This window comes from Schistocerca serialis, chromosome 1, assembly GCF_023864345.2.
Source record: "Schistocerca serialis cubense isolate TAMUIC-IGC-003099 chromosome 1, iqSchSeri2.2, whole genome shotgun sequence".
Classification (NCBI taxonomy): Eukaryota; Metazoa; Arthropoda; class Insecta; order Orthoptera; family Acrididae; genus Schistocerca; species Schistocerca serialis.
This window is the reverse complement of record NC_064638.1, coordinates 232,858,718-232,873,208: the sequence shown is the minus strand read 5'-3', so window position 1 is coordinate 232,873,208 and position 14,491 is coordinate 232,858,718. Positions and strand designations below refer to the sequence as shown.

The 14,491-nt window shown below is 43.5% G+C and overlaps 1 protein-coding gene across 3 annotated transcripts in view; it reads left to right on the top strand.

The window, feature by feature from the left end:
• LOC126466578 (serine/arginine repetitive matrix protein 1-like) overlaps positions 1-14,491 on the top strand; it is a 636,028-nt gene that overhangs the window by 570,225 nt on the left and 51,312 nt on the right. For 2 of the 3 annotated variants that reach the window (XM_050096396.1, XM_050096395.1), the window contains exon 9: positions 13,260-13,370. The exons of the other annotated variant lie outside the window; for it this stretch is intronic. In XM_050096396.1, the coding sequence (XP_049952353.1) occupies positions 13,260-13,370 (111 nt within the window). The remainder of the gene's footprint in view (positions 1-13,259; positions 13,371-14,491) is intronic. 3 annotated transcript variants of the gene reach the window in all.

Genomic DNA, 14,491 nt, shown 5'->3' with positions numbered 1-14,491 from the left:
AGACTTACATATTTTCGTTAAACCCTTGTCACCATTTTTGGAGTTGAGCCAAAGACATTATTATCATTTAAGTCCCGACGAAATATTGTGACTTTGACTTTCAGGAAAATGTTTATTTATGCTTATCCATTACGGGTTATTATACACTCCTGGAAATTGAAATAAGAACACCGTGAATTCATTGTCCCAGGAAGGGGAAACTTTATTGACACATTCCTGGGGTCAGATACATCACATGATCACACTGACAGAACCACAGGCACATAGACACAGGCAACAGAGCATGCTCAATGTCGGCACTAGTACAGTGTATATCCACCTTTCGCAGCAATGCAGGCTGCTATTCTCCCATGGAGACGATCGTAGAGATGCTGGATGTAGTCCTGTGGAACGGCTTGCCATGCCATTTCCACCTGGCGCCTCAGTTGGACCAGCGTTCGTGCTGGACGTGCAGACCGCGTGAGACGACGCTTCATCCAGTCCCAAACATGCTCAATGGGGGACAGATCCGGAGATCTTGCTGGCCAGGGTAGTTGACTTACACCTTCTAGAGCACGTTGGGTGGCACGGGATACATGCGGACGTGCATTGTCCTGTTGGAACAGCAAGTTCCCTTGCCGGTCTAGGAATGGTAGAACGATGGGTTCGCTGACGGTTTGGATGTACCGCGCACTATTCAGTGTCCCCTCGACGATCACCAGTGGTGTATGGCCAGTGTAGGTGATCGCTCCCCACACCATGATGCCGGGTGTTGGCCCTGTGTGCCTCGGTCGTATGCAGTCCTGATTGTGGCGCTCACCTGCACGGCGCCAAACAAGAATACGACCACCATTGGCACCAAGGCAGAAGCGACTCTCATCGCTGAAGACGACGCGTCTCCATTCGTCCCTCCATTCACGCCTGTCGCGACACCACTGGAGGCGGGCTGCACGATGTTGGGGCGTGAGCGGAAGACGGCCTAACGGTGTGCGGGACCGTAGCCCAGCTTCATGTAGACGGTTGCGAATGGTCCTCGCCAATACCCCAGGAGCAACAGTGTCCCTAATTTGCTGGGAAGTGGCGGTGCGGTCCCCTACGGCACTGCGTAGGATCCTACGGTCTTGGCGTGCATCCGTGCGTCGCTGCGGTCCGGTCCCAGGTCGACGGGCACGTGCACCTTCCGCCGATCACTGGCGACAACATCGATGTACTGTGGAGACCTCACGCCCCACGTGTTGAGCAATTCGGCGGTACGTCCACCCGGCCTCCCGCATGCCCACTATACGCCCTCGCTCAAAGTCCGTCAACTGCACATACGGTTCACGTCCACGCTGTCGCGGCATGCTACCAGTGTTAAAGACTGCGATGGAGCTCCGTATGCCACGGCAAACTGGCTGACACTGACGGCGGCGGTGCACAAATGCTGCGCAGCTAGCGCCATTCGACGGCCAACACCGCGGTTCCTGGTGTGTCCGCTGTGCCGTGCGTGTGATCATTGCTTGTACAGCCCTCTCGCAGTGTCCGGAGCAAGTATGGTGGGTTTGACACACCGGTGTCAATGTGTTCTTTTTTCCATTTCCAGGAGTGTAGAAACGTGACTGTAAATTAAATGTAAATAAGTTCTGCAAAACTGCAACCAGTGACTTTCTTGAATAGTTATGTTTTATTTCATGAACCGGCTTTCGAACCTTTTGAACTTCATCTTCAAATGGTTTTAGGAAGTTACATCATCATTGGTAGCATAATGCTGGGTGCTGGCTCTATGACAAAAAGATGGAACACGCTTTAATGTATCGCCATGACTATTGCTTATCTGTTGATACGAATGTAAGTTTAGTTTTTTACTTACTGCGACAGTATAGGCGGCTTTTTTCGGTTAGTGTCCATCATAACTGGACATCAAAAATGGAGGCAGACAGATGTCCATCACAACTGGATATCAAAAATGGAGGCAGACAGATGGACACTAATCGAAAAAAGCCGCCTATACTGTCGCAGTAAGTAAAAAACTAAATTTACATCCATATTGATAGGTAAGCAATAGTCAAGGTGATACATTAAAACTTTTTCTATCTTTTTGTCATAGAGCCAGCACCCAGTATTATGTTACCAATAATGATATAACTTTCTGAAACCATCTGAAGATGAACCTGAAAAGGTGCGAAAACCGGTTTATGGAATAAAACATAATTATTCAAAAAAGTGACTAGTTGCAGTTATGTATAACTTACTTACAAATGTATATTTTTCACGAAGCTATGCAAACAGCGAAACTATGATCTTTTATTAAAATGAGCAATATTAGATTCAAAAGTTTCAAGAATGATACTACAGATCAGCAATGAGTTCTTACATTACTTCCTTACTTAAATCTTATTAAAATGCAATGATTCTAATTTGCGACACACCGAAGCAGTATTTACGAAAGAAGAGTGTGACATTCACGTTGGATGGTGAAATTGAAATGTGTAAGAATAGCTTCGTAACATAATGTTCTGTAGACTTCTTGCCTCAGTTTCGTTCGCAAATCTGAAGAAAAATAACCATAGCAGTACCAACGCATATTCCATAACGCCTGTTACTGAGCAGGGGAGCTTTATGCTTTTCCTACAGAAAATCGTCGTTAAATTTTGTTGACTTATATTAACAGCATACTTTTTAAAGACGTAGGCCTACATATGTGTTAGTAGCGTCCTGAACATGAAAACACAACATTTTTTCGCGCACTCTAAGCAAGATCAGCACACTTACAAAACATGTCCTGCTAAGGGGAGTCATTATGACCACTCTAAAAGAAACTTTAAAAACGCAAATTTCGTTAATGGTTGTTGGCTTTTACCCACTACGTCGGTTTTAAAGAGATACTTATGTGTAAGTAAGGTCCTCAACCTTAAAGTATTGAACATATGCTACCAAGATTGAATTTTTCGGTTAAGCTTGACTGAGAAATTTAAAATATTTGTAACATCTGGTAGATGAATTCATTATAGACAACATTACAGAAAAAAACCCTCGTTTTCAATATTTTAAACTCGCTCGGTAACTGCATTAAAATATTTTCAAAAGGCGGACTTCACATTCCCCCCCCCCCCTCTCCACTCCCCTCCTCCCTACTGCCCTTGGTAATTCATCACGAATCTACGGACCTAAAGCTCTAGGGGAACAGAGGGCAGAAATGTATAGACACGGGCACGAACAGTGACTACCAACAGCAGCATCAACTACATGAGTGGTCTTAATCTCACGCTAGATCTGTGTGCCAATTGACGGCATAATATTTTAATTTAAGTCGCAGAAGAGACCCACGATCACTCGCGGGGACTGCTTTCTCCCCTCGCCGAATATACTCATACTGTTTTAATTTCCACCCCTACAGAATCGAGTTTTTATCATGAAACTAGATGGACGTCCTTCTTTACACATTCAGCCTTCAATGTGATACATTTTTCCCATCGATGATATCTTGACGGAGACCTTTCGTGAGGAATTCTACGTGTTGGCTGTCTATGAAATGCTCCATCACGACAATCGCTTTCTTGTCTTCTGGCAATGCCTACCAAACAAGTTTACTTCATCCAAGAAAAATAAAGAAGAGGTTTGTCAGGAGATTATGGTGGAGGGAGGGAACTTATTTGACTCAACGATAAGCTTCTGAGCCACTTAACCGTTTTCTCATATGGTGATGCATTGTTACTGTACTCCTCCACCACCTCAGACGCCTTAAAATGCAGAAAATGTAATAATGCAGGGCACTCTATTTCATCAACGTGCTTCACTACTCTACCGCTGCTGCTATACTGTGGAGCGAGAATTTGAATGTGAACCTATACTGTAGGCACGTAACTGCAAAGAAACAAAAAATTAATTACGTAACTTATTTTTTTCGATTTGGTGATTAAAAAATTATAAATATGCCTCTCATCTCGACAAAGTGTTGCCAACAAGAATAATGATGGATTTCGCTGCCACGAAACTTGCAGTACGCTAAGACCGTAATCATTTGTTCTTGTTCATGCTTCATGTACCTAACATATGAAAATACCATTTTCATCTCTCCAAAACAGAAAACAGCATAATAATTTTTTTCTTTATCAGCGACATATTTTACTTGAGTGAGACATACAGAGTATCCTTTGTAAAACAGTAATAATCGGTGGTGAATATTTCAGTATAAAGTAGTCGGCAAATGCCTTGGGTGGACATTTTTCAGTAAACTTGTATTTGTAATTATATATCTGTCGAAATAGTATTCTTCTTTCTTTTAAAAGTTATGTTTATTGTTGTGACCAGAAGAAACTACTATCGTTCGTCCATAACGGTGGGTTCTTTGAATGCTCTGAGAGATGGTCGATTTTCAACTACAACAGATGAAATATTAGCTTACTTTGTTACTTAAATGAATAAAAGATTTACTTAACGTTTATACACTTTTGTGCCACAGGATTACTTCATATTTTAGAAATGTCATTCGCTAGCGAACCGTCTCTTGGTGCACTAAGTGACAAACTGTTGCTTTCAAGTACAGTGTTCGACATATGGTTGTGCGTGTGTTGTTCTTAGCATAAGTTACTTTAAGTAGTGTGTTAGTCTAGGGACGATGACCTAAGCAGTTTGGTTCCTTAGAAGTTCACACAAATTTGAACATTTTTTTTGAAACTAGTAATCTGGTGTACACAAACGCGTTCAAGGGAATAAAAAGCTTCATACAAGAAGCTTTCTTTATCTTGAATTAATTGATCGCTCTCCTCCCGACAGTGTCAGTTATTTACACTAAAGGGGCAAAGAAACTGGTGCAGGAATTCTTATTCAAATACAAAGATAAGTAAACAATAATAGGGCGTTCTGACCGTCAACGGCTATGTAAGACGACAAGTGTCTGCCGCTGTTGTTAGATCGGTTACTGCTGCTACAATGGCAGATTATCAAGATTTAAGTCAGTTTGAACGTGGTGTTACAGTCGGCACACGAGCGATGGGACACAGCATATCCGAGGTAGCAATGAAGTGAGGATTTTCCCGTACGGCCATTTCAAGAGTCCACAGTGAATATCAGGAATCTTGTAAAATATCAAATCTCCGACATCGCTGCGGCCGGAAAAGAGATTCCACAAGAACGGGACCAACGACGACTCAAGACAATCATTCAACGTGGCCGAAGTGCAACGATTCTGAAAAATTGCTGCAGATTTCAGTCCTTGGCCATCAAGTGTCAGCATTCAAACTATTCAACGAAACATCAACGATATGGGCTTTCGGAGCAAAAGGTCGAACCGTGTACCCTTGATGAGTGTACGAAACAAGTTTTACGCCTCACCTGGGCCCTCGACACAGAGTTTCGACCGACACCGAGTTTCGACCGTTGACCCCGGGGAACATGTTGCCTAGTCGGACGAGTCTCGTTTCAAATTATATAGAGCGGAGAGGCATGTACGGTTGTGGAGACAATCTCATGAATCCATGGATTCTGCATGTCAGAAGGGAAATGTTAAAGCTGGTGGAGTCTCTGTAATGGTGTCGGGCGTGTGCAGTTGGAGTGATATGGGAACCCTAATACGTCTAGATACGACTCTGATAGGTGACACGTACGCTTAAGCATCCGATCTGATCACCTGCAGCCATTCATGTCCATTGTGCGTTCCTTCAGACTTGGGCAATTCCAGCAGGATAAAGTGACACCCCACATGTCCAGAACTGCTACAGAGACGAAGGGGGGGGGGGGGGCTCCAGGAACACATCTCTGAGTTTAAACAATTTCGTTTGCCACCAAACTCCCCAGACAGGAACATTATTGAGCATATCTGGGATACTTTGCAACGAGCTGTTCAGAAGGGATCCACCCCAGGTACGCTTGTGGATTTATGGACAGCACAGCAGGTTTCAAAGTATTAGTTCCCTCCAGCACTACTTCAGATATTAGTCGAGTCCAAGCCACGTCGTGTGGTCGCACTTCTGTATGCTCGCCGGGCCCTACACTCTTCTAGACAAGTACACGAGTTTCTTAGGCTCTTCAGCGTATGATACCACACTTGTCTTAATGGGATTCTTCAGCAGCTTCAAAGAGCAATTATTTCCATTTTTTATGTTATTGCATGCACAATCAGCGTAGCAGATCATGCATACAAGTTGCTTGCAAGAATAATATACAGATTAACGGAAAAGAAACTAGAGGATCCGCTAGATGACGATCAGTTTGGCTTTAGGAAAAGTAAAGGCACGAGAGAGGCAATTCTGAGATTGCGGTTACCAATGGAAGCAAGTTTAGAGAAAACTCAAGACACGTTGATAGGTTTTGTCGACTTGCAGAAAGCGCTCGACAGTATAAAATGGGTCAGATGTTCGAAATTCCCGAAAAAAGTAGGGGTAAGCTATATGGAGAGGCGGGTCATGTACAATATGTACAACATCCTAGAGGGAATAATAAGAGTGGACCACCAAGAATGAGGTGCTCGTATTGAAAGATAAGGATGTAGCCTATCGCCCTTACTGTTCAATCTGTACATCAAGGAAGCAATGACTGGAATTAAAATTCAAGGTGAAAGGGTATCAGTGACACGACTCGCTGATGACATTGCTATCCTGGGTGAAAGTGAAGTAGAATTACATGGTCTGCTGAAAGGAATGAACAATCAATGAGTACATAGTACGGATTGAGAGTAAATCGAAGAAAGACGAAGGTAATGAGAAGTAGTAGAAATGAGAACAGTGAGAAACTTAACATCAGGATTGATGATCACGAAGTCGATGAAGTTAAGGTATTCTGCTACCTACACAGTAAAATAACCAATGACGGACGGAGCAAGGAGGACATCAAAAACAGACTAGCAATGGCAAAAATGGCATTTCTGGCCAAGAGAAGTCTACTAATATCAAATACCGGCCTTAATTTGAGGAAGAAATTTCTGAGAATGTACGTTGTATGGTAGTGAAACATGGACTTTGGGAAAACCGGAACAGAAGAGAATCGAATCATTTGAGATGTGTTGCTACTCACGAATGTTTATAATTAGGTTGACTGATAACGTAGGGAATGAGGAAGTTCTCCGCAGAATCTGCGAAACAGTAGAGGAAGACAAAGATTTTACTACATCCAGCAAATAACTGAGGACTGAGGACGTAGGTTGCAAGTGATACTCTGAGATGAAGAGGTTAGCACAGGAGAGGAATTCTTGGCGGGCCCCATCAAACCAGTCAGACAGTCAGAAGACTGATCACAAAAAAAACATGTTATTGCGTTTCTGATATTACATATATACAGTGCAGATTATTCCTGCTGGCTAAAAATAATATTACAGATGTCAGTGTTAAATATAACAATATCACTTCACTGTAGAATTGTTTAAAATTTCCTACGCAGAAACATAGGTAAAATTTGCTTCGGCTATCTAGAACTAAATCCAGGATCAAAAACGCCTTTTGAGTTTCGCTATGGCTATGGCTGTCTGGTAGTTAGTATGGGATCTAGAAACAACTTAAGCCAGCTCTCCCAATTTACACATACTTTACATCGTCGACCCCACTTGCTTTAATAGTTATCACCAATTGAGGTCTAGGTTTCTTATTGTGATCACAGTCCAATTTCTGTCGTCATTTCATGGAATATAGCACCCTATAGCAGTGAAACGTGGACTGCTAACACTTCAGGCAAGAACAGAATTAAAGTTTCTGAAAATTGGTGCTACGGAAAATGAAGACTAGATAGGTAAAGAAGAGGTAGAGAACCGAACTGGGGAGTAAGCTGACCATATGAAGGTATTTGTTAATAAGGCGCATCCTTAGGCGTCATGGAAATACAGAGTTGGAAATGGAGGTCAGGGTGGTGGGTAAATATTTTTGAAGGAGATCATTTTTAGATTGAAGTAAGCAGATTCAGCTAGATACAGGTTGAAGTACTTATGCAGCAATGAAGAGATTTGGGCGGGCTAGACTACCGCGAAAAGCTACATACGTAAATGAGTCTTGAACTGAAGACCACAACAAAAGTTATTTAATGTCTTGTCCCCTTATCGGCAGGAGAAAGCTTTGTCAGTATTGCTTCAGCCTAAATCCAAACAATATAATTAAAAAGGTGGAACGATTACATGTGATCAGGAATTTTTATAAACGGTTCTTTTATTACTTTAGAAAATGCGACTACTAGTGTTGTTCTCTCTGAAGCAGAAAATGAGAAGCAGAAATGTTGATGACCTTAAAGAGAGATGGTAAATTCAAGAAAAAGTGGAGGACCTGCACTTGGAAAGGATAAAGTTAACAGGGGATAGATTGAATTTTGGGCGCAAAGAAAGATGGAAATTTATTATACTTTGAAGATGAGTGTAAGTGGATGAGTGAATGACAGGTAACATCAATGGACCAGGTGACAAAAGGGATGTCAGGGCCATGATATGAAAAGGAAGTAATAAAAGGAGACAGAGAAAGATGAGGGGATCACAGATAGAATTGGATTTGTGGAGTGTGTGTGAATGTATATTTAGTGGACTGACTCGGCGCAGGCGAAGCAGTGCACCAAAATTAGAAATTAGATGGTAAACTATGGGGTTGTTGGAGTTCAGATGGCGGATAGTGTAGCATACAACGTGAACTGAAATTCCTAAATGAAATTTTGAGAAGTCATTCAAGGAAATTCTTCGAGTATTTTGGTACAAGTGAGCCGTCGCTCGTTGCAAAAGAACTTAATTTCGGCTGAGATCTTACTCCCTTCTGTCCTTACATCTCTACTGTAGTGAAAGTATATGTTTAACAATGCGAAAGCTGTTCCCTTTGTGTCATTCCTGGAAACAAGTTTGATCTCATTTACTCGTTGTATTTGCTGCTGACAAAAGCAATGCTAAATTTACTCTTCACCCTCCTACTTGCTTGGTTCTGTCTCGGGTTTGTTTCCACCGGCAATGTTAATTTTACATTAACAGTGACCCACACTAGTATTTGCAGGTTTACAGAGAAAAATTTGATCGAATGCACCTCGAGTATAGGTTCACTGAACGCAATGGAAGAGCAGCGCACGAACCTTATGCTGAAGTGATCTCGCATCCACGGAAACCACGGTACTATATTATTGCATCTGGGTGAGGATCGTTGCACTATTCTCTGTTTTGTGTTGTATGTCTTGGTGATTGTATGTAGTTCTAGTATATAGTTCTTGTGAAGGCATTTTCACAGAAAAATGTGTAGCTTGGATAACAGAGCGAATGAATCTCACTTACATTAAACAGCCTCTGGAGACCACGAGCGCCTACATAAAATTATCCCTGAACAACTTCAGAAATTTTGTCTCTAGAATTCTGGTTCATCCTGTACAAGGGTGTCAGAAGAAGCATTGTTTAGTTTGATGGAACCACGTATTTCGTAATCTGCAGATTTAGGGGAGACTGATGTTGCCCACCAACATGGAGTTCAGTCGTATTCCGGGCTAATAATACCGAATTCATCTACCGATTAGCCACCAGGCAAATAAAGAGGATTTTTCATTTAGTACTGGAAGGGGAGCATGCCATGCGCACAATGCAACCTTCTCTGAAGAATCTTCTACATCTACAACTACATCCTCGGAAGTACGGTGAAGTACATGTCACATATTACTTGAATATGACTGCTGAAGTGCCTCGGTTTGTACTGTAATTAGTCAATAGGTATGATGTTGCTGTATACTTCTAGATTCCTCATTTAATACCAGTTCATAAACCCTCTAAAGTAGGCATACACTGCGTTAGCTGACGTCTTCGTTGATCTGTATGGCAGTTCGGATATCTCAGCATCCGTGGAGTTCTCCCGCGAGTGACCGATCATTCGTGCTGCCATGCCTTGTATACGTTCAAAGTCCCTTGTCATTCCTGTTGCGTATGGGATCCATATACTTAAGCAACATTCAACAACAAGTCACACTACTGTCTTGTAAGCAGAGCCCTTCGCAAACTGAAGCAGTTTTCTTAGTTTCCTACCAATGAATAATAGGCACTTGCCTCCTGCGTTACCTACGATTGAAGTGGCGTGAGGTTTCCATTTCATATCTTCACAAAATGTAGCATACAGTTTGTGTAGCACATGTTATTGCAGTTGACTAGCTCCACATTGGGATTTTATTGTTGTAGTCTCTGCTTTTGATTCTTGAGTTGATCTCCGATGTAACTGCTCCACCACAGTGTTGTGTCACTGTCTTATATTCACGGCGATGCTTTGTGCAGAAAGGACGTGCTAGTATTTTACACCTCACGGCTTGTTACTACGGCATTGTGACTACACTATCAGCTCCATTGTTCTGAGTTCCAGCGTTAAGGAGAATTTTTTCTACGGAATCTATTCAGAGGCTGCATATATGCTTGTCGCTGTCGGATCCTGTTTCTAGGTACTCTTCATGCGTTGCTTCGGTGAAGCTCTCTGTCTGTGTGTTCAGTAGGGTCCATTTATGTTCTTTTCCAATTATCATATTAATTTTTGATTCTGTCTTACCGTAGTCTAGATGTAAAGTGTTCGTGAAATTTCTGTTTTGTCTGTAGAAAAGCACTGTGTACCGGGGAATTTTCAGCCCCGTATGTAGAGGCTGGTGTCCGTCCCACACCCACGACGTTTAGGTGCGTAGGTAAGGTCCGTGTCCAGTTAGGAAATGCACCATATCATGCATAGGATTCATATGTTTGTTTCCTAACAGGGAGAAAATCATGTACTTCAGGTCTCTTATCAATCAATACCGATTCACTTTGCCATGTACGCGTCAGAGTTTAAGCTGACGCTTTGTTTGTGCAGCTACACAGGTAATTGTGTTCACCTGGTTTACTCTCCCCGGCCGTAATCAGTACACCGCAGTCCGATATCTGATGGTGATATCGATCGGGTATACACCAAGTAGCAAACACAAACCACAATGCTTCCACTGAGGCGATACCGAACGCCACCTATAGCTTGAGCCAGACAGTCCTCTGCCCTCGTCTGACTTATATCTTGTTTGTAACTAAAGTTATTCTATGTGCCCCTGTACGCAAACTAAGTACTGAAAACCCAAGTACTGATTCGAAGCTAGCTTAGTTGCGTGTCCTGGTTTCTTGAAGAGGTATTCTGTATCCAATTGAATTTAGTTTATCAGTTTGTGTAACACTTTCTTCTACTTTGTCTTTGTCAATTTTCAGTGTTCATGTAACTGTAGTTTCTCAACTATATGTACTTGAAGAAATCGTCTTACGATTGTCCGTTTAATATTTGTGTCCCCGTTATTTAGTGGAAGGATCCGTTCTCAGGGCTCCCGTCAGTACATGTGTAGACTGTTTTATTTTCTAGTGTCTTGAGTTTATCATTGTTACATTAGTGATCGTGCGGTAGCGTTCTCGCTTCCCACGCCTGGGTTCCCGGGTTCGATTCCCGGCGAGGTCAGGCATTTTCTCTGCCTCGTGATGACTGGGTGTTGTGTGATGTCCTTAGGTTAGTTAGGTTTAAGTAGTTCTAAGTTCTAGGGGACTGATGACCATAGATGTTAAGTCCCATAGTGCTCAGAGCCATTTGAACCATTTGTTACATTAGTACACGATGACGTGGAGTGTTCGGTTGTGCTCTGTTCTTTGCAGAAACTGCTGCCAGTTGATCATTTGCATACGTGAAAACACTCTCAGCCCTATTATACCCATCCAATAAATACAGAAAGTGTTCAACAGCTGTATCCAAGAAGATGGGGCCGCAGATCGACCTTCTTGGACAGCCCTTCGTAATTAGTTTGGCTACTTTCCGATCTGCCCATTTGACGTTCTGCTACACCGTCTCTGCAGTAGTCCAGGAGAGTATCATATACCTCCTGCTGTCTTAATTTGGCAAACATTGCAGGCTACCAAGGCTGCCAAACACATCTTTTATGACTATCGATCAAAGTTCTCATTTCCCTGCGACTAACGTTCGTTGTGGCCACCTCAGGATAGACGACAGTAATTCAGAAGTAAGAATACAAAACGCTTCTTGTTGCTCGGTGGACACCATCTCGTCTCCACTCACACTGGACTGTGAGCGAGAGAATGGGTGAACTAGTTGCACCAGAGGTGCCCTACAGGTGACCGTATGAACCGGAAACACGGCTGCTGGAGACAAACTGAACTATTAGTATTATGCGCAAGTTAATATTCACCACAAATTTGGATTGTCATTCATGTAGAGGATATTGGCCTACAATTCGAATGAATCTTTCTGGAATGTACTAAGACAAAGAAAAAAAAGGAAGCACCAGAAATTCATTATACGAATGAGAGGGCACTCGGTAGATGTGATGTACACGTATAGACAAACTAATGATTACAACTTCAGATCAACAGGATGATTTATTCAAGAGAACGAGCTTCGCAAATTGAGCACGTTGTTAGTGCGTGGATCCACCTCTGGCCCACCGCCATCCCGGTAGTCTCCAGAAACCCCTTCGTCCTGAAATCTCATTCACTGTAGTAGAATTGTCTTCATAGATGAATCCCGCTTCGAAATGAGCTCCGATGACCAGCGAAATCGTGTCTGAACACAATCCGGACAGTGGTGGTACACAATCGGACAGTTGGCCGTCAGCGGTCCAACAACCAGGAGTGGTGACCAGATGTGCCTTTTCTGTTATTTGCAGGACCCCTTTGGTTGTCTTTCGCGGCACCGTTACAGTACAGCGGTACGTCAACGATATTCTACGCCACGTTTTACTGCTCTTCATGGCAAGCCATCTGGGCTTACTTTCCAGTTTACATTTCCCGCACACGGCAAGGGTCTCTACTGTTCATCTTAGTGCTGACCATACCGGACTTTCACCAGCAAGGTCGCTGCATCTCTCCCCAAATAAGAACTTTGGGAATGCTATGCTCAGGGCCCCAAAATATCTGGAAATTATGATGTAAGGCGCCAATTGGACAGAATTCGGCACGATATCCCTTGGGAGGATGTCCATCAACTTTAGTAATCAGTGGTAAGTCGACTAATTGCTTGTATGAGGGCGTTACTGCCTGCTCAATTTGTGAAGCTCTTTCTCTTGAGTGTATCATCCAACTCATCTAAAGCTATAGCCATTTGTTTGTCCGTACATGTACATGACATCTACCGATTTCTGTCCCACTCGTATAAATAGTTCGTTTCTTTTTTCCTTTCTTTTTTTATCACTGGTACAATTTTCATCGTGCTCTTACACTTACCGCTGAAAGGCGCTGAACTCTCTTTTGCCAATAAATAAATTCCATTTATGTGTTTAAGTGTTCACCTTTGAATGTGTCCCAGATATTGTCTACAGTCAATTGTGGAATATATCCGTGTGTAATATACTCAATACAGAATTGCCTTCAACAGTCCCGGATGGAGCGCGCAGGACGAGTGGGCATCCGGTTGGGACCAGCGCCTGTGGCACGTCCTGGGCAGCGGCAGCGGCAGTGGCACACAGCCCTACGGGGACCCAGGCAGGTGCAGTATCGAACCCCGACACATCCTTTTATTGAGGCTCGCCACCCAGTTTACCCTGTTCACTATCTTTTCAAAGCGTGCTTCAGTTCATGCCTGAAGAAGTTCTACCGAGCATATACCTTGGAATAGACTGTTTTTTTTAAAGGGTATGAGCTTTCTGGTAGTTCTTCAGACTTTACGATGTCTGTATTATTATTATGACAACGGCCTTGTCGCACTGGTAACACCGGTTCCCGTCAGATCACCGGAGTTAAGCGCTTTCGGGCTGGGCCAGCACTTGGATGGGTGACCATCGGGTCTGCCGAGCGCTGTTGGCAAGCGGGATGCACTCGGCCCCTGTGAGGTAAACCGAGGCGCTACTTGATTGAGAAGTAGCGGCTCCGGTCTCGGAAACTGACATACGACCGAGAGAGCGGTGTGCTGACCACATGCCCCTCCATATCCGCATTCAGTGACGCCTGTGGGCTGAGGATAACACGGCGGCCGATCGGTGTCGTTGGGCCTTCATGGCCTGTTCGGGAGGAGTTTAGTACCCGTGGTCTAGGGGTAGCCCCTTTGATTCATAATCAAAACGTCTTCGGTCCCGGGTTCGATCCCCGCCACTGCCTAAATTTTGATAAATAATCAGCATTGGCGGCCGAAGACTTCCGGCATAAGAAGTCAGCCTCATTCTGCCAACGGCCTTGTCAAAGAGGGCGGAGGAGCGGATAGAGGTTCAGGGCACTCTCTTGTCCTAGGGGTGGGAAATTGCCCCTAAAGGCGGAAGAATCAGCAATGATCAACGACATGATGCAGAAGGCAATGGAAACCTTTGCATTAAAGACACGTAACGTGTATCCACAGGACATGTGGCCTGTAATTGAAGAAGTGTCATGATGATCTCTCCATTGGCAAAAGATTTCGGAATAGTCCCCCATTCGGATCTCCGGGAGGGGACTGCCAAGGGGGAGGTTACCATGAGAAAAAGATTGAATAATCAACGAAAGGATAACGTTCTACGTGTCCGGGCCTGGAATGTCAGAAGCTTGAACGTGGTAGGGAAACTAGAAAATCTGAAAAGGGAAATGCAAAGGCTCAATCTAGATATAGCAGGGGTCAGTGAAGTAAAGTGGAAGGAAGAC